The sequence below is a fragment of the Notechis scutatus genome, chromosome 4 (assembly GCF_049901735.1).
Source record: "Notechis scutatus isolate UNSWTSFEM ecotype Mainland chromosome 4, rNotScu1.2, whole genome shotgun sequence".
Taxonomy (NCBI): domain Eukaryota; kingdom Metazoa; phylum Chordata; class Lepidosauria; order Squamata; family Elapidae; genus Notechis; species Notechis scutatus.
This window is the reverse complement of record NC_142012.1, coordinates 126175490-126198721: the sequence shown is the minus strand read 5'-3', so window position 1 is coordinate 126198721 and position 23232 is coordinate 126175490. Positions and strand designations below refer to the sequence as shown.

The 23232-nt window shown below is 36.0% G+C and overlaps 2 protein-coding genes across 6 annotated transcripts in view; both read right to left on the bottom strand.

The window, feature by feature from the left end:
• Positions 1 to 11799, bottom strand: part of WDR33 (WD repeat domain 33) — a 69705-nt gene extending 57906 nt beyond the window's left edge. For 2 of the 5 annotated variants that reach the window (XM_026682241.2, XM_087964798.1), the window contains exon 1: positions 11677 to 11799. The gene's annotated coding sequence lies outside the window, so the exon portion shown is untranslated. Of the gene's footprint in view, positions 1 to 11402 lie in introns of all 5 variants that reach the window. The other 3 variants (XM_026682402.2, XM_087964799.1, XM_087964797.1) reach the window with 2 other exon arrangements.
• A 1472-nt stretch (positions 11800 to 13271) lies between these two features.
• On the bottom strand, positions 13272 to 17594 carry POLR2D (RNA polymerase II subunit D). The gene is made up of 4 exons (XM_026682789.2): positions 17440 to 17594; positions 15757 to 15937; positions 14447 to 14542; positions 13272 to 13811 (listed from the first exon to the last, which is right to left on the bottom strand). Exons 1-4 carry the CDS (start codon positions 17510 to 17512, stop codon positions 13733 to 13735), a joined length of 429 nt encoding a protein of 142 aa, XP_026538574.1. The 5' UTR covers positions 17513 to 17594; the 3' UTR covers positions 13272 to 13732.
• Positions 17595 to 23232: the final 5638 nt, after the last annotated feature.

Genomic DNA, 23232 nt, shown 5'->3' with positions numbered 1-23232 from the left:
CTCTTTCCTCTTTATACAATCCCTCAAAATAGTTCTGAATTATTCTTTTGTTTTCTATCATTTGGTGCTGTAGTTTCCCATTTTCATCTTGTAATTCCTGTATCAACCTTGTGTAGAAGAAATTCTAATGAGCAAAAATGAAATATGAATGGAAAGTTGTAGTTAATTGTAAGTTTCCATTATGTTCAAACTGAACATCTGAAACAACTATTTCAAGTTGATTTAATTTGAAAACCATTAATTATAATTCTACTTTATATGTTGATTTAAGTTACTAAGATTCAGTTGTCTAATTACAGCCTTACCCATTCCATAAATGGCAGTAGACCTTATCTCAATGTAGGGACAGGACAAATGGTAGTTAGCAGGAAATGTGTGTTTGAAGTGAGATGACTTCTTGCAGGCCTTAATCCTAAGAAAATTTTGAAGAGACACAAGGACTACTGCTTTGGGGAAGGAGTTGTAAAGGCTTTGGGGAAACTTCATGAGCAAGGAATATAATTACATAATATGTTTTGGATTCTAGCTCACACTGGAAAAATGTTGTTTGGTTATGAAACTGATCAGATTAAATTGCAAAGGCTGTATCTATGAAGAAAATGAATTACTAAATCTATAAAGTGTGGACATGTACTTTCCTAAGAAAACCTAGTGATGTAACTTAATGAAACTTCACTGTCCTGTTTAATGATGTTACATAGGATTTCAACCGGAAATTAACAGGAGTTTTCCAGAATAGGCCTGTATTCCTTTGTAAATAGTACTATTTTAAACTGATTTTTCTCATTGTTTTATTTTTCACATTTTTGAACTGCCCATTCCCCTCAGCGATTAAAGAAACTTCATATTCAATTGTTCATCTACTGAATTCATTCTTTTGAACAAGGAGTGGCACAATGCATTTATCTGAAACATATTAACAAGTACAGGCAGTATTTAAAGGACTGCATGGGACAATTTAGATGTAGCATCTGACATTCCAGGATTTATCAGGATTGCTACTACATGCTACCTGATCACTACTTACCGAACTTATTAACAGCATGCCTAATAAATTAAGACTCCTGGTCTTCTAAGAAGTTAAATTATAAAACAAGTCTATGATTGAAAGAATGAACCATTGATCCTGCTTCAAACAGAATTTCCCTGATTTGTTTGGTTATTTTTGCCAGGATCTTACTGTAAGATAAACTAGACCAACCATTCCAGTTTGAGTATAAACCATCAATTCAGTTGTAGGGGCTTTCAATTCAGTTGTAGGGGCTTTCAAGATTAGGAATACATTTTCAGCCCATTAGGAAAGCAATTCTGCCTGTCATCAAAACTACAGATACTCTTAGCAATGGTAATTTCAACTAGATTTCATTCATTAAGCAGTGCAGACTTAAAGTACATCACATGCTTAGTCACAGCAATTCCTGTGGTCCCTGTTCTGCATTAAGCAAAAATTTGGGGACATTAAAGAACTTTTTGTGATTCCACATTGTGATCTCCTACCAGCTTCCCACAAACAAAATGAAATGGGAAGTTGACTGGTAGTTGCAAATCCCAGATGGCTGTCAAGCTGGCCAGTGAGCAGGTGTTACAAAGTGAGGTGGGGAGGGCTGCTGTAGTGAACATGCACTGGCTGGAGAGTGAAAGTACAAAACTTCCCACTTCTATTTTTAACTGCTTGATCCATTAGGGCGGGTCCTTTCTAAGTTTTGTTTTCTGACTATTAACAATGGGGGAATCCTGCCCCTCTTGCTTTATTGTTTCCTTAGGCAATATCTCTTCCCCTCTTTCCCCCAGGTCATTCCCACATTCCATTATAGGTAGTGACTTGCAGTCTTCCCCATTGGCTATGCTTGTGAAAAGCTGGCAGGGAAGGCTGCAAATGGTGGTCATATAATTATGAAATGCTTAAACCACTGTGGGATAGCATTAGCACTTAGACTTATATAGTGCTTCACAGTGCTTCATAGCTCTCTCTGAGCAGTTGACAGAATCAGCATATTGCCCCCAACAATCTGGATCCCCATTTTGCCAACCTCAGAAGGATGAAAGGCTGAGTCAATCTTTAGCTGGTGAGAATCGAACTGCTAAACTGCAGGCAGTCAGCAGAAGTACCCTGCAGTACTGCATTCTAACCACTGTGCCACCACGGCTCAAGGTCCTTAATCAAGGATTCCTGTAGCATTTTCTAATGTACTAGCTCAGACAGTGTTATTCAGTTTGTTGGCTCCATTTCATTACAAAAAAATATCTGCCATCAATTGCTATTATGCATTGTGGCAAGTCGTCTCCCTCCCCCCCAAAGGTGTTGTTAGTGACTCCCTCCTACAGGGATTTTGTTGTGGCTTGCCAGGCTGCCTATCACCTTCCAATCAGATATCCACTAAATCTTCCCTTCCCACCTTCCTTTCATTGAAAAGAGGCAAATTGCCTCTTTTTTAAAAGACTAAATAAAATGGGCATCTCCTAGCCTCCCTACCATTATATAAGGGGATGGAGGCATTCCTAAGAAGGATGAGTGAAAAATGCCAGGAAGGTAAGAGGTATAATCAAACAGGGTCATCCAAGATGTGAAGGTCATTCCAGCTGCTAAAGCAGGTTTGAGGTACTCAGAAATGACTTAACAGTATTGTTTGATACCATAAAAGAGGATACAGAAGAAAAACAGATTTTATAGGATAAAATGAAGACTGAGGCTGATCCCGAATATGAATTAAGATTTTTTAAAATGTGAGATTACAAAGGTGATGCTATGGACCTGAAAATGGATTTTAAAATACCAGAATATGAAAAAGATGCCATAATGAATTAACAAATGAAACCACCTGATGTCTTAGTAATTAAATGAAACATAGAAACAATAAGAACAACTTGGGGAGCACTCTTATTTTGGATTTGCAAAAAGGATGTGCTAAACTAATAAAGCTGTTCCTAAGAGGAGACAAAGAGAAAATACTAAGAAAAAAGCTTGTGGGACATTATTTGAAGGGATTAAGGATCAATAAAATAAAGAGAAGAAATAAAAAGTGATTTGTTTCATCAAATTTCTAACTGTTATTAACGGAATTCCTTTTTGATCATGATTTAACAATGAGCTTTAAAGATCTGTTTATAAATGACAAAAGGTTTATTGAAGAAAATGTTAAATTGGAATACAAAATGGATTTACTAGATTCAGGTTAAAATATGTTAGTATTTCTGTTAGCTCTTAACTGTTAGCTCTGCTAAAAACTCAATGATGGGTTTTTATAATTTGGTTATTGAGAAGGAATGAGATATTTTTAATGAAATGTTAGAGAAATTAAGTTACCGAAATTGTTTTGCTGGAGGAGGCATGTTTTTTCTTATTTCTTATTTTCTACCTTTTTGTACTTCTTGTTTTCTTTACTTCTTATATTTTTCTAAGATTTATTGGTCTTATCTTTGTATTTCAAAAACTAGTAAAATTTATATTTTTTTATAAAAATATAAAATTATTGACAATATGGTCTCAGATGATCAAGTCAATTAGCACTGAACATATTACTAAAAACAAGCTGAGGATTTAGTAGTCATGTGTTCATGATGTGACTATATTAAAACCATTTGGAATGTCTAGCTGTTGATGTTGCTATACAGGAAAATAAAATCTGAAGGTGCAAACATAAAATTACACTAGGAACACAAAACTGAAGAAACGTGAACTTAAGTAAGTTTAACACAGTGAAAGATGAAATAATTGATTGCACATTGACATCTTAGGCATCAGGAAACTGAAATGACTGAATATTAATTAGACTTCACAGACAATCTTTAAGTATCACAATTATCCGTGTATATGTTCAACATTAGTGCAGGAGAACAAGTTGATGTTTTATGGTCAAGTTCAACTTGAAATTGATAGAACATGAAAAAAAGCGCTGCTTGTGATTTGAAAAGTGGACTGCCAAAGTTGGAAATACTAAGAAAATGTAGTTGGAATTTATGGCTTAGGAAATTAAAATGAAGCAGAACAAGTTATTAATTTTGGCCATTCAATGCTAACACAGATTTTCAACAGCCAAAATGATGTCTATATGAAGAGACATCACCAGATGGCATGCAGAGAAATAAAACTGACTTTATTATTGGTACAAAGAGAGGGAAAAACACAGTTATAACAGCATATACACGGTCAGCTCATTTGAAGTTCAAAGTTAATCTAAAAAGGAAAGTTTCCATGATATGATCTTGACCATGTACCCACTATTTTCAAGAACATTAGAAAATATACTTTAGAACCTCAGTGATACCAAATGTACCAAGAACCTCAGTGATAGGAAACTAACGATTTCAAAAACTAACTTCACAAAAAAATTGAAAAAGCTGTCAGAAGTGACAAGAAGCAGTATTACAACATTTGTAAAGACACTGAAGATGGAAACAAACAAGAAAAGTCTTCGAAAAGATCTCAGAAAGAAGTTCCAATCTTGAACTTGTATGCTAAAAGAAAACAGTGGACAAACAGTAACTGATCCCAGCAAGTCTAACATAGGAGTATAACTGAAATTCTGTAAAATAGAAATGTCCACATCCAAAATAACTTCCAGAACCAGTACAGAAGATGAAATCAGAACAATAGCCAAATCATTATCAAGAGTAATTGATGGAATAACTACAGAAATATGGCAAACAACATTATCTCTAACTGTTCTAACCAAACTATGCCACCCATTCTGGAGGATGACACAGTGGCCAAGAGGATGGAAAAAGTCAGCCTACAAAGCAATACTAAACAAGAGAGTGTGGAAATTCATATGTCTTTAATTTCACGTTAGCAAAATACTCCTAAGGAGCCTTCAGTTCAGATTACTGTAGAACCTTACACAGAAAAGAGATGGCAAATGTTCAAGTCGGCTTTCCAAAAGCCAAAGAACACGAGATATTACTGCTAATACAGTCTGAATAATTGAAAATCAAACAATACCAAAAAGCTAATATGTGCTTCACTGATTACAGAAAGGCTTTTGATTGTTTCAACTATACCAAATTGTTGCATGTGCTTAGAAAAATGGGAATCTCAAAACATCTCAATGTGCTCATTCAAAGTCTATACATAGATAAGAAAGCAACAGTCTGTACATGGTAAAGTGAGACAAGATTGTATATTATGTTTTTTTTAAATTCAACCTATGTACTGAATATATGAGGGAAATTGGGAATGGAAATACATGGTTTTAGCTATGTTTGAGCATTAATTAAATTAAAAAAGGGAAGAGGCATCAATAACCTGCACAATGCTGATGACACTGCTGTTAGCCAACAATTTAAATGATTGCAATGCCTGGTAATGAAAGACAATGAAGATACTGAAATCGTGGATAGCTTTAAGATTCATCTACAAACAGTAAAGAAACCAAGGAATACTCAGAGATTAGCATTTGGTCAAGAAGCAGCAAAGGAAAAGGTATTCTGACAACCTACAAACATCAGAATTGTACAGACAATGGTTCTCCCTGTTACTAAGTTGGAACTGAAGATCAAGATAAAAAGAGTACCGACAATTTGAGCTAGAGTGTTGGAGAAGACCCCTGAGAATACCATGGATAGCAAGAAAACAAACAAATGGAACAAATCAACCCAGTGTTTCCCCTTAAGGTACAAATAACCAGACTCAAAATATCTTGCTTTGGATACATTATGCAAAGACCCAGGTCTCTGGTTACATCTATGATGCTTGGAAAGGTGAAAGGAAAGATGACCAGCCCAAAATGGATGGACTTACAGTGATGGGTGAACTGATGGAAAACCTGAAAGACCAGGTTGGGAACAGATCCTTCTGGAGAAAATCTATCTATGGTACATCATTACTGAGAATAGATACCAACTGGATGACAGGTAATTAATGTTTTCATTAATTGAGACCAATTTTGCCAGTTTCCCATTCCAGTCCATGTGAAAGAAGGATAAAACAGTGTTTTCATTTTTTAAACTGGTCCACTGTTAAATGCAACAGATACTGAAGTACTATATATAACTGAACAGGAAGTGCTTCATAAATGATCCACCAACAGAACCACATGTTCTTAAAACTCAGGAAAGGGAAATGATCGATATTTTCTTTTCCATGTAGGGGAGCAGGAAAGAAGCAAGAGAATCTACACATCTGACCCTTAACACCAACATTTGGATTATTGTTGTATTTAAACTGGGCCAAACTATCTATTTTATAACCCAATCTAGGTATAGCTGATCCATTTTAAGAAATGTTTAACTTGATGCTATCTGCCTAACAGAATAACTCCCCTTTGGAAGAAAACCACAAGCAAAGACACAATTCTTAATTTCTAATATCTATAATATCATCTATCTATAATGAATCTGAAAGCTTGATTGTTCTGAGAATGAACTCGAACACAAGGCAGACAACAAGATGTGCACTACAGGTAATCCCCGACTTACAACAGTTCATTTAGTGACTGTTCAAAGTTACAACAGCACTGAAAAAAGTGATTTATGACTGTTTTTCACACTTACAGATGCTGTAGCACCATGATTACATAATCAAAATTCAGATGCTTGGCAACTGACTTGTACTTATGACAGTTGCAATGTCCTGGCAGTCATGTGATCACCCTTTTCAAGCTACTGACCAGCGTAGTCAATTGGAAGCCATAGTCATTTAACAACCATGTTACTAACCTAACTGTAGTGATTCACTTAAAAACTGTCCCAAGAAAGGTCATAAAATGGGGCAAAATTCACGTAACTGTTCTCATTTAGCAACAGAAATTTTGGGCTCAATTGTGATAGTAAGTCACAATTGTACTAGACCACCTACCACTACCTGATCTAAATATATTTATTTGGAAACCAGATATGGCCACCTATCTTATACATAATCCTAGATGGCTCATAACAATGTTCTATAAAAACAATAAAGAAACAATAAATCTAAATCCACAATAGTCTCTTTCAAGGTGTATTTGAAATATATATAATTTGATCAGATTGAATGAAATAATTCCTCAATTCCTAGCAACTCCGGGTAGTTAATGAATTATTGAACACATTAAAACAATAGCCCAAAACAGAAAAGAACAAAGATGGCAGAGATAGTAAACCCAGGGGCAGCAAATGGGACCAAGCACACTTACCAAAGGCCTAGGTGAAGAGCCGGGTCTTTGAGGCCTTTTGAAACACCAGCAGAGTGGAGTCATTCTAGAGGGGACTACAGTAGGTATGTGATTCTGGGAACTTGAGAGATGGCATTATTTTTATTTGTATCCCGCCTTTATTATTTTTAAATGAAATAACCAAGAACAGCTGGACCTGCCAGACCAGATCAGCTGGGCAGATATTATGGGAGACAGGTTGCTATTCAAGTAAGCATGCCCTATGAGATGTAGGGCTTTATAGGTAGTGAGCAGCACCATGAGTCACAACTGGAAGCAAACTGGCAACCAGTGTAGCTCACAAAGCAGGTGTTATATAAGCATACCAAACAATGCCCATAATTAACTATAACTCTGCATTCTGTATGAGTTGAAGCTTCTGGATGGTCTCATATATGTTGCATGTTAAGCTGTGAGGTAACAAGGGCATGAATGACCATCTCAAATATTTGTCAATATAGTGTATTACTATGCCTGCTTTTCAATGGTCCTTTAATGTAACAGTTTAGAACTGTGCAAAGATTTTAATCTGGCCCAGAGAAATTAGTCACATGGAATAAATGGTACTATATTGCTAATACATAGATATATGGCTTTTTGTCAGATGTTTCCACAAGGGAGATATTAATTTGGGAATTAGTGATATGGAGAATTAATATGGAATCCACTTTCTGGATTTTAATAAAACAGAGCATTTGTTTTTTTAAAAAAATGAACATTATCTAATTTTGAAAGTTCGGTTTATATTGTATTCAAATATAAACCGAACTTTCAAAATTAGATGTTAATTTTATTCAAATACACCTTATTCACATTACGACAGTTGGAATATTAAGTCAGACACTTATTCTTATGAAGTTATTTTTATATCACATTGAAGCAGAATTTATAAATACAGGCCAAAATGTTCCTTTTGTGCATCCTAGCCACAAGGCTATCTAAATAAACCTAGCTCTTTTCATGATTTGCTATGTTTAAACTGGAAAAATTGGCTTCTTCTCAAAATCTAGAATTGGAAGGCATATTTGTTGTTTGTCCGACTGTAGCTACTATGTATGCCCAAGACTAATTGTTCATTTGAATTTTGAAATTGCATGCTGTAATCATTCTTGCATTCTAATAGCTTTGTAAGGTAAGTATATATTTGAGGAAAAATACGACAGAGTAAAATGTCTTAGCAGCATGCAAAAATTTCAAAACTACCAAGACAAAAAAATCTAGTTTGGGTTTAGTTTTTATAGTAACGTATTAATCACCTAAATAGTTCAGCAGTATACACAAATTGCTTATCAAGCCATGTAGGCCCCTATTTTTCAGGCTCAGAGTTTTGCGGGAAGATTCTGATTATTTGAGAAGTATAACTGGCAATTAGTACAATAACTAACATCTCAATGAAGATGGCAGCTATATTGTACTAGTACTGATTATAGTTTTCAACAACTTTCTAATGCAATTCAAAAGTGTTTTCCTGGACTTTCAATAATGCATTGATCTTTTAACAAATTAAGCAGAGCAGCTATCGTACTCTTTTCATTCTATGTCTATAGATTGCTTTCTTTGTTGTCATCCAATGTATTTGAATTATTTAAAGTACATTTTCTATAATGTAAAAATGTCCAATCTCCCCCCCCCATCCCCCGTCCCATTATTTAAGGTATAAAGGGAATACCAGAAAAATTACACTATTCTTAATTCACTTTTTTGGTGACAATTCTTAAAATACAAATATAAATATTATGCTATTAGATTTCAAGTTAAAAAGCAGTGAATTATTCTTTGTATGTTCTTATCACTTTGCTGGCAGAGATAGTAGAACTGGGGTTCTATTTCACTCAGATATAAAGTATGAAGCCATTTCTATTTCAGAAGTGTTTTACATGCAATTTTAACAATTGTGCTTTTCAAGTTTTACAGCATGGCAGTTAAAAATCTTGGAAACACTTTACTGTATGTTAATCCTCCATATACTTAAATATGCATGCCTTTTCCTAAACGATCGACCTAATGCATATAGCAATTAAAAATCCCAGCTCTCTCCAAATTACCTACAGAAAAAGTTAACCAAACTAATTTAACTGTAGAAACTTGTTTCCCTATTGATAGAGAATTTATTATTAAAAACAAAGTTAATTCTACAAATTGAGTGCAACTTTATTTATAGTTCATATTTCTAAATTACCCATCTCCCTCAAAGAGAGCTCTTTATGGCTTCCAATATCAGTGGGTTTGCTATTAAACTTCTGTAATTTCTTTTCAGAAGCCATGATTCCAAGCAATAGTTCCCAGATATTTTACAGTACTTAAATGTAATTATTTAAGTTCAGATGTCTATGATATGTAAAAGTGATCCACAAAGATTAGAAAAAAATGCCAGAAGACAATTTCTAGATCAAACTGCATTTCCTCTGACTTATATTTCAGTTGTTTCTAGAAGTATGACAGGAAAAAAAGAAAAATAAGTTTTTAAATAGCTGGTATACTGAAAAGTCAACTAGCAAATTCATTATAGATAGAATAAAAGAGATTATCTAGACTTATGGTTTTTAAAAAATACAGCCCTATGAATATGTACCCACTAACCATAGCAGAAAAAATACTTTTAGCCTTTTTTTTTCTTCCCACTCCAATCAATTGTAGATGATGAGAATCATCTAGAACCAGATAAGAAACAGTGTGGAGCATTTCAATAGAAAGAGAAAATTGCAAAAATGATCTTCTGTTATAAAGAACATCTGCTGGACAAACCTCATTTCATTTTTTTTGCCATGAACAGAACAATTTACAAACCTATTTATCAATATGAACAGTTATTTTTACAATGAAAAATAGAGTCTATTTAATTTACTACTTTCTCTAAATGTGTAAAAGATGAAATTACTACAACTATTTCGGTATTTAACTAAGTACCCATTGATTTTCTATGTATCCCCCTCCTCCCAATAGCATTGTTTGCACAGAGAAGTCCTAAAGGTGCTTTTTCACAGGATTTTGTTTTTCCTTGGAGATGTTTCCAATGTAAATATAAACCCTTCCATTTTCCACCATTCAGTCAGAACTGAAGAAGCTATCTTGGATGAGAAGCGAAACATCTCCAAAGAAAAACAAAGAAAGTCCAGTTGTTTTGAAAAAACAACTTTGGGACAACCATAACTTGGATGACTGAGAATCTCCATAGACATTTCCACGCAGGGAACTACTTATAAAATCCACACAAATTAGTTTGATATTCAAATTTAATATAGGAAAAATAGCTCTTCTGATGAAACTTCATACAAATTCTACCTGGTTAACTTACTTTCACATGTGATATGAGCCAAATTTACAAATATGTGAAATTAAAGCTTCTACTACTTCAAATACAAAATATTTTGAACCACTTTATTTGAAATAACATAAAATCAGGATGTTTGAGAATGAAGCTAATAGCTAATTTACTGTGTAATAAATACTTCATAGATGTGGTTATGTTTTATCTGAAGATTAGTTGTAGAGCCTCAAGATTATAGTAAAATGCAATTACCCCATTTGTTTTCTACCTAGACTAGGCACAAATGATAACTTTTAAAAAATACATTGAGAACTTCAATACATAATCACACAATTGAAAAAGAAACATTAAAACTCTATTAAGTCTACTATAAGCAGCTCCTAAGAATATGTAAGCATGAGTATTGGGAAGTTACAGTTTACAATGAATATATTAATCTTTAGCACAAACTCTAAACTAATATTCAAAATTCCAAATGAATTTGTATTTTCAAAACTAAGATTTATTTGTAATAAAAATACTATGCATATTTATTCAGAAATTTAAGTCTCAATAAGCTCAACAGGACCTTATTCAGATCCACTAATGGAACTTAGGAATGCACTTTCTTAAAGTTATAGCCTCTTGCCCTCTCTACTTAACCTTCTTACATGTTTTGTATCATATCGTATTTTGAAAGGAAGATGGTAATATCTGCACTTTGTGTAAGGATTTTGGAAATCTAAAAGTAACTCCTAATGTTACCAATCTCTAATCTTTGTAGCAGCTCTGCAAGTTTATCAGTGTAATACCTCCCAAACTACGTTAAGCTTGCACGTTTTAAAACATTGATTAGAGAACGCACAATGGAGACGAAATGTGAACAGGAAAACTCGGCTCATATTATACACTTATAGCAATTGATCGTGACCGAAGAACCTCCGCTAGAAGTATGCTCCGCCTCTTAAACTTAGGATGTGACTACTCAATCATGTCCTAAGGAAAAGGACAGGATGTTGGCTACTTGCTTGCTTCTCCCAGTTTCCTTCCAGACACTGGATTTCACCTCTCGTTTTGAGTGAAGGCCTTGCGGCTTTAATTGAGCTACACTTCGTAGCTTTAATCTAGCCTCTCCTCTTCCATTCACGACGTCTATTCCGGCTTTCACTCTCAAGCCCCTTCGCCGCCAGTTAACAGCAGCAGTAGCCCTCGCGGCCTAAAAATGGCGGAAACGGCTGGGATCTTCCGACGTACTGGGCGCTTCCAGGCTACTCCCCAATTTTCTTGATGTGAAACACTCACAAAAAACAGCCGCTCACGGAGTTTTATACCGTGGGGCCTCGACGTCCCGAACAATCTTATCCCGGAAGCTGCCGCCTCACGAGCCGTCTCTGCCACAATCCGCCATCTTCCCCAGCAGCGACTGGAGACGGTGCACATAATGAACGTCATCAGGTACACCAACCAAAAGTAGGCGGGCAGAGGTGAGACTTCAGGATACGCATGCGCCCTTTGATAGAAGCTCATTACGGCATCTTGTTGCGACTTTCATGGAGTGGTGAGATAGCTTCCCAGAAAGGGAAGTGTTAATGGAAACCAAAGAACGGAAAGGGAAACCCCGAACAACATAGGCTTGTAGTTTCAAAAAGTCACAATTCCGGCTGGGTAAGAATATACGTACCGTTGAATGTCAATTACTGGCCAACAAAACTAGTAATTTGTCAAACATAAAACGAGATGCTTGTATGGAAGAGAAGTATCATCCATTGTGTTTAAAGTTACACAAACATTTAATATTGAGTAGGGGCATCATGAGCATCTGTGGCCCAGCGGTTAGAGTGCAGTATTGCAAGCTACTTCTGCAGCCAGCTGCCTACAATTTGGCAGTTCAAATCCCACCAGGCTCAAGGTTGACTCAGCCTTCCATCCTTCCGAAGTGGGTAACATGACCCAAATTGTTGGGGGCAATAGACTGACTGTAAACCGCTGTAAAGCACTATAAAGTGGTATATAAGTCTAAGTGCTATTGCTATTATTAAAATTATATTCATTGCTGCAAGGAGGTTCCGTGTTAAATAGTACTTGTTCTTACTGTAAGTGTTATTTGTGACATTTGAAGAAAGTCATTGAAACAGTTCGTTTACAGCCTGCCTTGGGAGGTAGTATTGTAAGAATGACAAGATTGAGGAATAAATTTTAATAGCTGTTACCAGTCAATTTGTTGTAATGTGTAAGATAACATTTATAATAACTACATTTCTGTTTCAAGCAAAATAATTTCTATGAACTAAGAAGTGATATGAATAGATCATGCACTAAACTTAATCCTTTAATAATATGCACTATTGCTTTCCAATCTTTAGTTAAAGCTAGAAACATTTTATTTCAAATGCACATGAATTCAAAATATTTATAGCAATGCATGTAGCAATGCAAAATATTTATAGCAATGCATGTACAGCAGTTCATTTAGTGCACCAACTGCACTAAACAAGTGACATACTATTTTTCATACTTATGACTGTTGTGGCATCCCCATGGTCATATGATCAAAATTCAGATGCTTGGCAACTGATGCTTCATATTTATGATGGTTGCGGTTCCCGGAGTCATATGATTATCTTTTGCAACTTTCTCATAAGCAGTCAATGGGGAAGCCATATTCACTTAACAACCATGTTACTAACAATGATTCACTTAACTGTGGCAAGAAAGGTCATAAAGTGGGGCAAAACTCACTTTATAAAAGTCTCAGCAACATAAATTTTGGGGTTAATTATGGTCATAAGTTGAAGACTACCTGTATTTCAACTGCAAAAACATTAGATGTAATTTAATAATCCGTAATCCCCTTTCTGCTTTATAAAAACAATGAAAAAGAACAGTCACAAGACCTCAGTTAAAAATATCTTACTTTAATTTGCAATTATTTTTGAAAAAGAAAGCTGAATCTCAAGAACAAGCACAATAAAACACAGGTTTATCTTGATTCTACTGTACTGCTACAATTCTCAAACAGCAATGTGAATTAAATATGGTAATATTTATCCTACTTTACATATGACATATTCAAATTAGTATTATTGGACCCAAAAACATTTGCACTCCTAAAATGAAGTTATGTTTAATATTCACTTCCAATAAGGTTAAAGCCTTCCAAAGTTCTGCGATTCATGCCACTCAACTGTTTAAATTCCTCATTTTTGAAAAGTTCATAGAACTGGGAAACATAACTTAGCCAGAATACAAAATACTATATTAATATGTGTTGGCTTTTAAAGGAGTACAAAGAAACAAGAATGAGATCCTCAATTCCCTATCCCACCCCACCCAATTCAGAAGAATCTGGCAATTCATTTTAATATTGAAAGCTTCGTTTGGTCTGTATGTCATCAAGAATTTGCTGCAACTCTTCATCTTCAAACCGACCCTCCAAGCTGAAAGATAAGTATAAGCAGTGTTTTCCTGTTCATTAAAAAAAATGTTCTGATATATAAACTCTCTGAAAAAGAAATGCAAGGCACCAGTCTCCAGAGGATTGAAAGAAACTAGCAATAAAATATGAGGATTCTCCCCCTCAATACTATTTAAAACTAGATTAATTCAATTTAGACCACATATCAGTAGTCAAAAATACCAAATTTCTCCCCTCCACCTTGGTATCAGTTTATAATACATATCTGAATCATTAAAAATATCATAAAATTATAAAAAGATTAGTTGAAACTATTTCAAACTAATAAGGAATATATTTAAACAAGGGTGTATTCAGATTTACTGTTTTTTGTTTGATAGAATCAAGCCTATCAGTAATTTTAATTAAAACAACATAAATATAACTACAAAATTATAATTTAGAAATTTTAAAGGCTGTTATTCCAATTAGGTCAGTATTTTTAATTTCATGATACATAGTATTTGACACAAAAATTGTCAGTATTTGACTGAAGAATGGATATTTAAGTCTACATTCTGTTTTTTAACTAGGTGATGAGATTGTGACTGCTTTTCTGGTGTTTGAGGATTCAAATTTACTTGTATCAAGCTTACCCTTTTAATTAAGGCAACTCACCTTGGAATTAAAGCCTTGGCCTCTTCAGCTGTTTCAGGACCCAGATTAGCTAAACATGCTAGTTCAAATTTATGGAGTTTCTTCTGGAGCAATAAGCTGCAAGGAAAAAAAACACAATTTAAAACTGAAAAGATATAGACTTGTACTGTGGTAGAATTTTTTTTACTGTATCTCATACTTTCACGGCAATTTTACTATCATTCATGCATGTGAGTGTAGTCTATAATGCAATTCAAGCACACATCCACAAGTACCCAGCATGTGTGTGTATTTTATATAAAAATATTTGCATCAAAAATAACACTTCTATATTAACATTGGCTTGATATATAACATACCAATTACAGTTACAACATTTTAACTGATTTTTTAAAACATTCCATCTGTTCTGATTAACTATCCAGAATATTGTCCTCAAGGGGAAGACAATAAAGTTCCAAACTTGTTCTATTATTCTGTCCATTTCTATTTATGACAGTATATATATTTTATTTATAGTATTTGTATTTATTATATTTATAGTTCACCTTTATTTTGTACAACTTGAGGTGGTAAACATATTGCTTCAACTTGTTTCTCAATACCTAAGACAAAGTTACATTGCTCTCCAAATCTATATTGTCATTTATCACTTTTTATTTAACTTTGGGCTGATTAGGAATAGAGGAACATTCACTGCAACAGAATAATGCTGTACGCTGCTACTGTATTCTCCCACCATCTCTACCCACTGATGCCACCACAGCTGATCTTTGTTGTTGCCTCCTTTCCCCTCCACCAAATGGCCTCAAGTTCTATATCACAGGGGCTGTTGACCATGCTGTGTGGGGCATCTTTGCTTCTTGCCACCAGCAGCCGTCTTGGTGGCTTACCTCACTTCAACAACCTCAGTCTGCATCAACTAGGAGGGCTCTTTATGCTCTGTACATTTTGGCCCCAAGGCCAAAATGATATTGGCCTTGACCTATCTCAATATCATCCACTGATATTGAGATCAGCAGGGAAGATTGCAAGTGGTGATTATGTAACTGCAGGGCACTTGGCAACAGGTCATAAGTTGCCAGGCACCCAGATTGAGATCATCTTCCCTTAGTGGTGTGTCTGACAGTCGGAAGTGCATTACAGGCTACAAAGCACTCTTTCTGAGGCATTTGTAATTACAAAAAGTTGCTAAGCAACCATCATTACGCAAGGACTATATCAAATATTAAAAAAAAATTGTGGTAAACTCATTTTTCAGTTTAGAAGGACCATATTAGCTCTCTTATTACCTAATTAAAATATTTTTTTAAAAAAAATACGTAACTTACCTGCGGACACTAGCAATTGTCTCCCGGTTTTTGAAGCGGCTGAAGCGACCTGTATAATTCAAAGTTTTCATAAACAGTTCAGAAAGTTCTTGCTCATCTTCTACACTCTCATTCTGCTGTTTCCGATGTTCCAGAAGCATGTGCACTTCTGAATTTAAAAGAGTTTCAGCAGTTTCAAATTCTGCATGTTAATATAGGTGCCAGGGACATAGATTAAAAAGAAAGAAAGAAAGAAACATTAATATCCTTGACTGTATGCAAGGCAAAAACATGGTAGTGTTTCAGGCTGTGAGTGAAAAGCATATATCACTTCTTACAATAAACCTTACAATAATCTTCTAGATATAAATGTACAAACCACACTGTAAAATCATCAAGACTTTCATATATCCAGCTATCAATTTCAAAGCTTCATCTTCTATTAGCAATTGCACATTCACATATTAATGTTTATATTACTGCAGATTCAGAAAAAAGTTATGATCCCGTCACTTTAAACCAGGGGTATCAAACTCATGTCATGGTGGCATCACATGATGTATCAGGATTTTTTCCCCTTTTGCTAAACCAGATGTGGGCATGACGCATTTGGCCCGCAGGCTGGGAGTTTGACAGCCGTACTTTAAACAATATAACTTTTAAACATTACCTTGATATTCACAAGTTTCAGTTCAATTAGATAAGCATATACCCCCACACTATTGTTAAAGTTGCTAACATATGCTTAGAATTATAAGCGAAACAGCTGCCAAAAAAGTAATATCTTAAGTTTTACAGACAAAAAAATTAAAAACCCCAATTATTCCCCAAGTATAGGTAGTCAACTTATGACCTCAACTGAGCCCAAAATTTGCTATTTTTCTGTTAAATGAGATATTTGTTAAGTGAATTTTGCCTCATTTTACAGCCTTTCTTGCCACAGTTGTTAAGTGAATCACTGCAGTTGATAAGTTGGTAACACTGTTAAGTGACTCTGGATTCCCCATTGATTTTGCTTATCAAAAGGTTGCAAAAGATGATCACATGATTTTGATAAACAGTAAGTCAGTTGCCAAGCATCTGAATTTTGATCACATGATTATGGGGAAGCTACAAAGATTGTAAGTGTGAAAAATGGTCCTAAGTAATTTTTAGTGCAGTTGTAACTTTGTCACTAAATGTACAGTTGTAAGTCAAGGACTACCTGTTATGTTATGTAGTCCATCAGAAATTATTTACCAGTTAATTATCTTCTGCATGTATGTCGCAGTAGACTGTAGTAGTGGTAGGTTACTACTTTATAATCATCTATGGAATTATGACAATATAGAAAAGGATCTCAAGCAATCTCCCACCCAGGAAAATCCAGAGATGTTAGCTTTAAATTTGCTATCCCCTGTGCTTCTAGCCCACATTACTAGCATAGAATGAGAACAAGAGCGGGCTTTGAAAGGCACAAGGTCTTTTTATACATCTGATATGGATAACACTAGGTTGCAAGCTATCCCCATCTGATGCTTCCCAGGTCAGATCTTAAATTCGCAGCCGCACAGCCCTTACAATTCTGAGGAACACCAGATGGGGAAAAGACTATTAAATGATCCTCGAGATTGTCTAGTAATACAATCTTGTTCTTCTGTGTCCGTACACGGGAGTTTCCCTTAGGCAACCTTCCTTAGCTTCTCCGGCTGCTTTGCCGCTCACCCTTGGGAAAAACAAGCTGAGATGCATCCTCTTCCACATCTACGGCGCGAACGTCAGTCCCACCTACGGCCATCGTTTCATCCGGCCCCTCGAACACGCGCGGCGGGCCGGAAATACGAAAAACGAGCAAAAGCCTGGGCGACTACTACCGACGCCCCCTGGAGGAGACAGGAGAAAACGCTTCCATGACGTTGGCCAAAGAGAGGGAGGGGAAAACCGGGCGTAGTGCTGAGAGCAATTCGCTTGTATCGTAAAGCGCGCGCTTGTCCGAAATAAATTAGCTGATGTGCTCCGTAAAATACACGCACCTTTCTCACAAGAGAATTCAGGATTTGAAAGTTTTAGTTCAGTGACATTTAGTTTTAAATTAATAAAAGACATGTGAGCTGTGTCCTACTTCTTTATTTATCTTATTCTATCAGTAAAGGGAGACTAAAACATGGGAGAGGATGACAAGAAAAAAGTCAGCACAAAAGAAAAGATTACTAGGCTACCTTAGGGTTATTCGTTGGCTAATTACCAAATCCTTGTAAATCTTTTTTCAAATTGATCTCGTGGCTTTCAGTATGATTTATTCCGAAGTTAATGGATATAGGGTGGTGGTCTAAATGTAATAAATAGATGTTTTGAATATTTTTTGCAGGTTTGATAGTCCCCATCATTATGTAGTTTGCCATGAAAATTATTCACAATAAACTTTTCAAAACACCTTTCATTTTCCTGTAGGTTAAGGTGACTGGAACTTGTTTTGAAAATTGCTTTTTTTGCCTCCTCCCTCCCTCCTCCCAGGTTGTAAATAATTTTTATTGCATGCAAGTTTAGCTTTCTAGCATCTGCTAGAGGGCTCAGTTCAATGCATGTGATTTGCTTTCCTTGCAGGAAGCCTCACAATATAATTCCTGCCTGATAATCTCCAATTGAAAGGGGAGGATATAGGGATTTCTGCCTGAGCAAGGGAGTTGGACTAAAAGACCTCCAAGGTCTCTTCCAGCTCTGTGATTCTAATTTTCTGTATCATTCTGTTATCCTTATTTTCAGCCAATAGTGTTGTATTATCTGCATACTCAAATTACAGTATTTATGGTTCTTCCTCCAATCTTCAGGCCCAAATCAGGCAGTCCCAGGTCTAATTTCTGCATGATCACTTCAGCATTTCGATTGAAGAAAACATGGTGATAAATTGCATAACTGTCTAACTCCATAATTGATCTCAAACTAATTTATGTCACAATAGTGCTCTCACTGTTGCCTCCTGATCACTGTATGTGATCTGGTAAATCTGATCAGGTGGGTTGGGACACTAAAACCACACAAAAAGCCCATAACTGATTGTGTTCTAGACAAGCAAAAGCTTTTCTATAATCAATAAAACACATACAGTAGAACCTCTGGTCACGACCATAATTCGTTCCATAACTTTGGTGATTTCTTTGTCTTCTAATGTTTCGTCTTCAGGGGTCGTGTTTGATTGTTTGATTGTATGTGTTCGTGACCAGATTCAAAAAAGCCCAACACCCTTTCAGAACACAAGCCTCTTTATTACATCATCACCCAGCAAGATTCAACCGAGCCTGGGACACAGACAGACTTCCAAGGTTAGCTGGACCCCCGCATAGCCCCCTGGGAGTATGACAACCAATAAGATACATTTCTTGCACAGGAACAGGAAGTTCTAGGGCCATGATGGTGAACCTATGCCACACGTACCAGAAGTGGCACGGAGAGCCATCTCTCTGGGCACGTCAGCTGTTCCCCATTGCTCTTCTGGGTTCTGGTGCGCATGCACGTTAGAAACCGAAAAACCAAGTGACTGGCGCGCATGTGTGTGCCAGGAAGCTAAGCTTCCAGTTTCCAGCACTCCCGCATGCACACATCAGAGAGCTGCTGTTCCGGTTTCTGGCACTCCTGTACATGCGAAGACCAGCTGACTCACATGCACACACACTCCCATTTCAGCACTCAGTGCTGAAAAGTTTAGCCACCACTGTTCTAGGGCAAGGCCCAAGAGAGAGTGTATATAGATAGGTAGGTAGGTAGGTAGGTAGATAGATAGATAGATAGATAGATAGATAGATAGATAGATAGATAGATAGATAGATAGATAGATAGATATAGATATAGATATAGATATAGATATAGATATAGATATAGATATAGATATAGATATAGATATAGATATCTCCACTCTATGTATTCAGCTACCTAGAATCACACGTGCTTGGTACTTCTGCTTCACCATTAAACCATCCTTCCAAGCAGTCTCCATGTTTCCAGTATCTTTTTCCCCACTTGGAACTGAACCCAGATGGACATTTCTTCCAACACTGGGCTTCACTTGGAAAATTGCATTCACCTTTTAACTTCATCTTTATTATCTTTTGCTTTGGCTACCCTACACTGATTAGCTATTTTGATAGTGCCATCAGATATCAGATCTTGTTTGTTCTCTGTGGTTTTTGGCATGACATGTTTTCTAGCAGTTTCCATGATGTTACTTTGGATCTCTTGCCACTGTTCATTTGGATCTTTCCCTTCTAGATTCAGTGGTTCAAACCTATCCTTAAGTTCTATGATGTACATAGCTGACATGTTTGGTTTAGTTTAGTTTATTGTCATTGCACCTCGTACAACAAAATCGAACACCATCTTCAGTGCACATCATGACCATGATCATGAAAATAAACACAAACACACATCCTTCACCCTTCACACATTGAACCGGAAACCCCCGACACCACACCAACACTACACTATACAGCAGAATTCAAAAGAGCTACTGCCCTGGGATAGAAGCTGTTTTTCAGCCTATTTGTCCTTGTTTTTTATTATTCTGTACTGTCTGCCAGATGGTAATAATTCAAAAAAAGGGTGAGTGCCACTGGTCTGTAATCGTTGATGTTATTGATAGTTAACTTCTTTGGCAGTGGAACAATGGTGGCAGCCTTCAAACAAGATGGAATAGTGGACTGGGATAAAGACGATTGAAGATCCTGGTAAAGATTCCAGCCAACTGATCAGCAGTCTTTAAGCACTTAGCCAGAGATACCGTCAGAATGCTCCTCACCTCCTGTTCTTCCACAATGAGGTGGGGGCTACAATTGGCTGGTAGTTGTATTTTATCTGTCTCTGTTGTCTCCACTTCAAAGCGATTCAGTTCCTCTGCCAATGAAGCATCGCCCTCAGCAGAGATGACATTGGTCGGTTGATGGTTTGTAATTTGTTGAATCCCTTGCCACACCTGCCTCACGTTATTGCTATAAAAATTATCCTCAATCTTCCTCTTATAATCAGTCTTGGCCTTCCCATTACCTTTCTTCAGATTAGCTCTGGCAACACTGTATCTTGCCCCATCACCGGACCTAAAGGCCTTGGTCCTGTCATGGCAAGAGGCGCTGGACTTCCTTGGTCATCCAGGGTTTCTGATTGGGATAATACGTTTATCCACAGTGATAGTATCTGTGCAGTGTTTGATATAGCACAGAACAATTGCAGTGTGCTCTTCTAGGTCTGGGTGGTAAAAGATGTCCCAATTTGTGTTCTCAAAACAATCCTGAAGTTGTTGGGAAGCATCTTCTGGCCAAGATTTCACTGTCTTTATTATAGGCAGAGCCCGTCTCCTAAGAGGGATGTATGCTGGGGCTAAAAGCAGTGACATATGATCTGATTGTCCCAAATGTGGTCCACATTGAATTCTGGGGCTGGGTGGGGATACCGGTAGTATATTTTTATAGTTTGAGCTAGTTTAGCCACTAGCAGCTGATGGCCTGAGCTGTAATCAGTGGCAGGAAGTACCTTAATGGATGCAACTGAACCTTTCTAGCGTTGTTGGCATAAAATGAAGTCTATCTGACTTCAATGTTGTCCATTTGGTGCTGTCCATGTGTATAAAAATGGCTTCTGTTGAATAAACCATATGTTCATTACTCTGAAATGATTTTCCTGGCAAAATTGCACTAGGCAATTGTCAGTTTCAATACGTTCACCTACCCCAAACTTGCCTACTATTTTTGCAATTTATCCTTGGCCTACTTTTGCATTGAAATTGCCATAATATGCAAAAGATCCTTTTTGGTATTTGCATGAGAGCACATTGACACTCATTGTAAAAGGTTCAATCTCATCAACATTTGAGTCTATAGTTAGAACATAGATTTGTAGTATGGTGTTGAGTGGCTTGCTTCGAATTTGGATAGATATTATGCAATCATTGTGTGCTCTGTGATTCTTAACACATTTAGTCACTAGTTTGCTTATGCAGAATGCAATTCCTTTTCATCTGAGATCGTTTCTAGAAAAATAAACCATAAATTCATCTGATTTAAATTGACTACTGTCTGTCCAGTGTAATTCATTGATGCCAGGGATGTCTCTCATCATTTCTTTTCTACAATTTTGAGTTTTCCCAAGGGAGATGCCTCGAACATTCCATATTCTAATTTGATGTAAAATGCTTTATTAGATGAACTATAAAGGCAAGACAAACTTTACTTATTTGTGACTTATTTTCAAAATAATTTTAATTGATACTGGTATTGCTGGAATAATAATCTCAATTCTTGTTTATAAAAGGGAAAAAACATACAAGGTCTATTAGTCAATATTCTATATGGATCACAAGACAAAATACCACAGCCAAACAAACATGAAGGCTTTATTTTATTTTTTTAACAAAATGTCCAATCTCATTCTTTCTGAGACTTTATCTTGTAAAACACAGTACTGTTAAAGATTCCCACCCATTTCGTGCTGGTTTTGCCATCATCTTAGAGTTCAATTAATTTTTTTTAGAAAGAGAATTTGTATTATTAGATTTCTGTGTGAAAAGTCAAAATGGACAGACTCCAATAAAAAAGGGACAAGATAAAAATGTATCCACTACAATTTATTTTCTACAATACTTCATTAGAGGGTAAAGTTCAATGATTTACACTCAGAAGTTATATAGCTAGGAGGCAACCAAGTGTAATAACAAAGAATTGGTCTAACATCTCTTCACTGAAGGTTTAAAGAGGTTCTTTAAAAGGAACAACTTAAATTAACCAAAGCATTATTCATTTTAGAATTGGGGAAAAGGTACAAAATAGCACTCAGTCAAGAAGACTGCAATGTTAAAATGAGTAGGGAAAAGGGTTATGTGCAAAACTTGAAATGTGGAAGGTTAAAATATGCAATTAAAAATAATATTCAGAAAAGGTAGATGTAACATGTTGACTGTAACATCATTTGAATTGAAATGCCTCTATTGAGATGGCTATCTATTATGAAAAGAAAATCTCTTGAAAAATATTAAAAACAGTGAACCTCTGATGATTAATGATATCCTCTGCTGTTACTTGGAAGGGATGGGAACTAAAAAAAAATTCATTAAGAGTTCCTAGGCTGCAACAAAGGAGATTCTCAACCACTTAAAATAAATTCTTCTAGACCAAAAGGCACTTGCTTGTAGCTAAGGATGAGCCATTTCCCAATCATACCAGAATACTATTGCTAAATTCGCTGTACAATTACATCACTATTTAACCAGATGGAAAATACAACATTTAGGACTCTTGAAAAGACAGCGCTCTTCTGGCTTTTTTGTTGGTTTCTATATCTTTTCTGTGTTTATTAGTTTTGGGCTCATCACAGTACATCACTACTATGTATATAATATATAGATCCATGATCAACTCATTCTATAGCATTGACATACCATACTGTGACTGAATTCTGTTTGTGATCAATGTAATTATATCCATTTGTCTTACTGTTCTGTGTGCTCTGTTGCCTGTTGCTATTTTACTTACTAAAAGA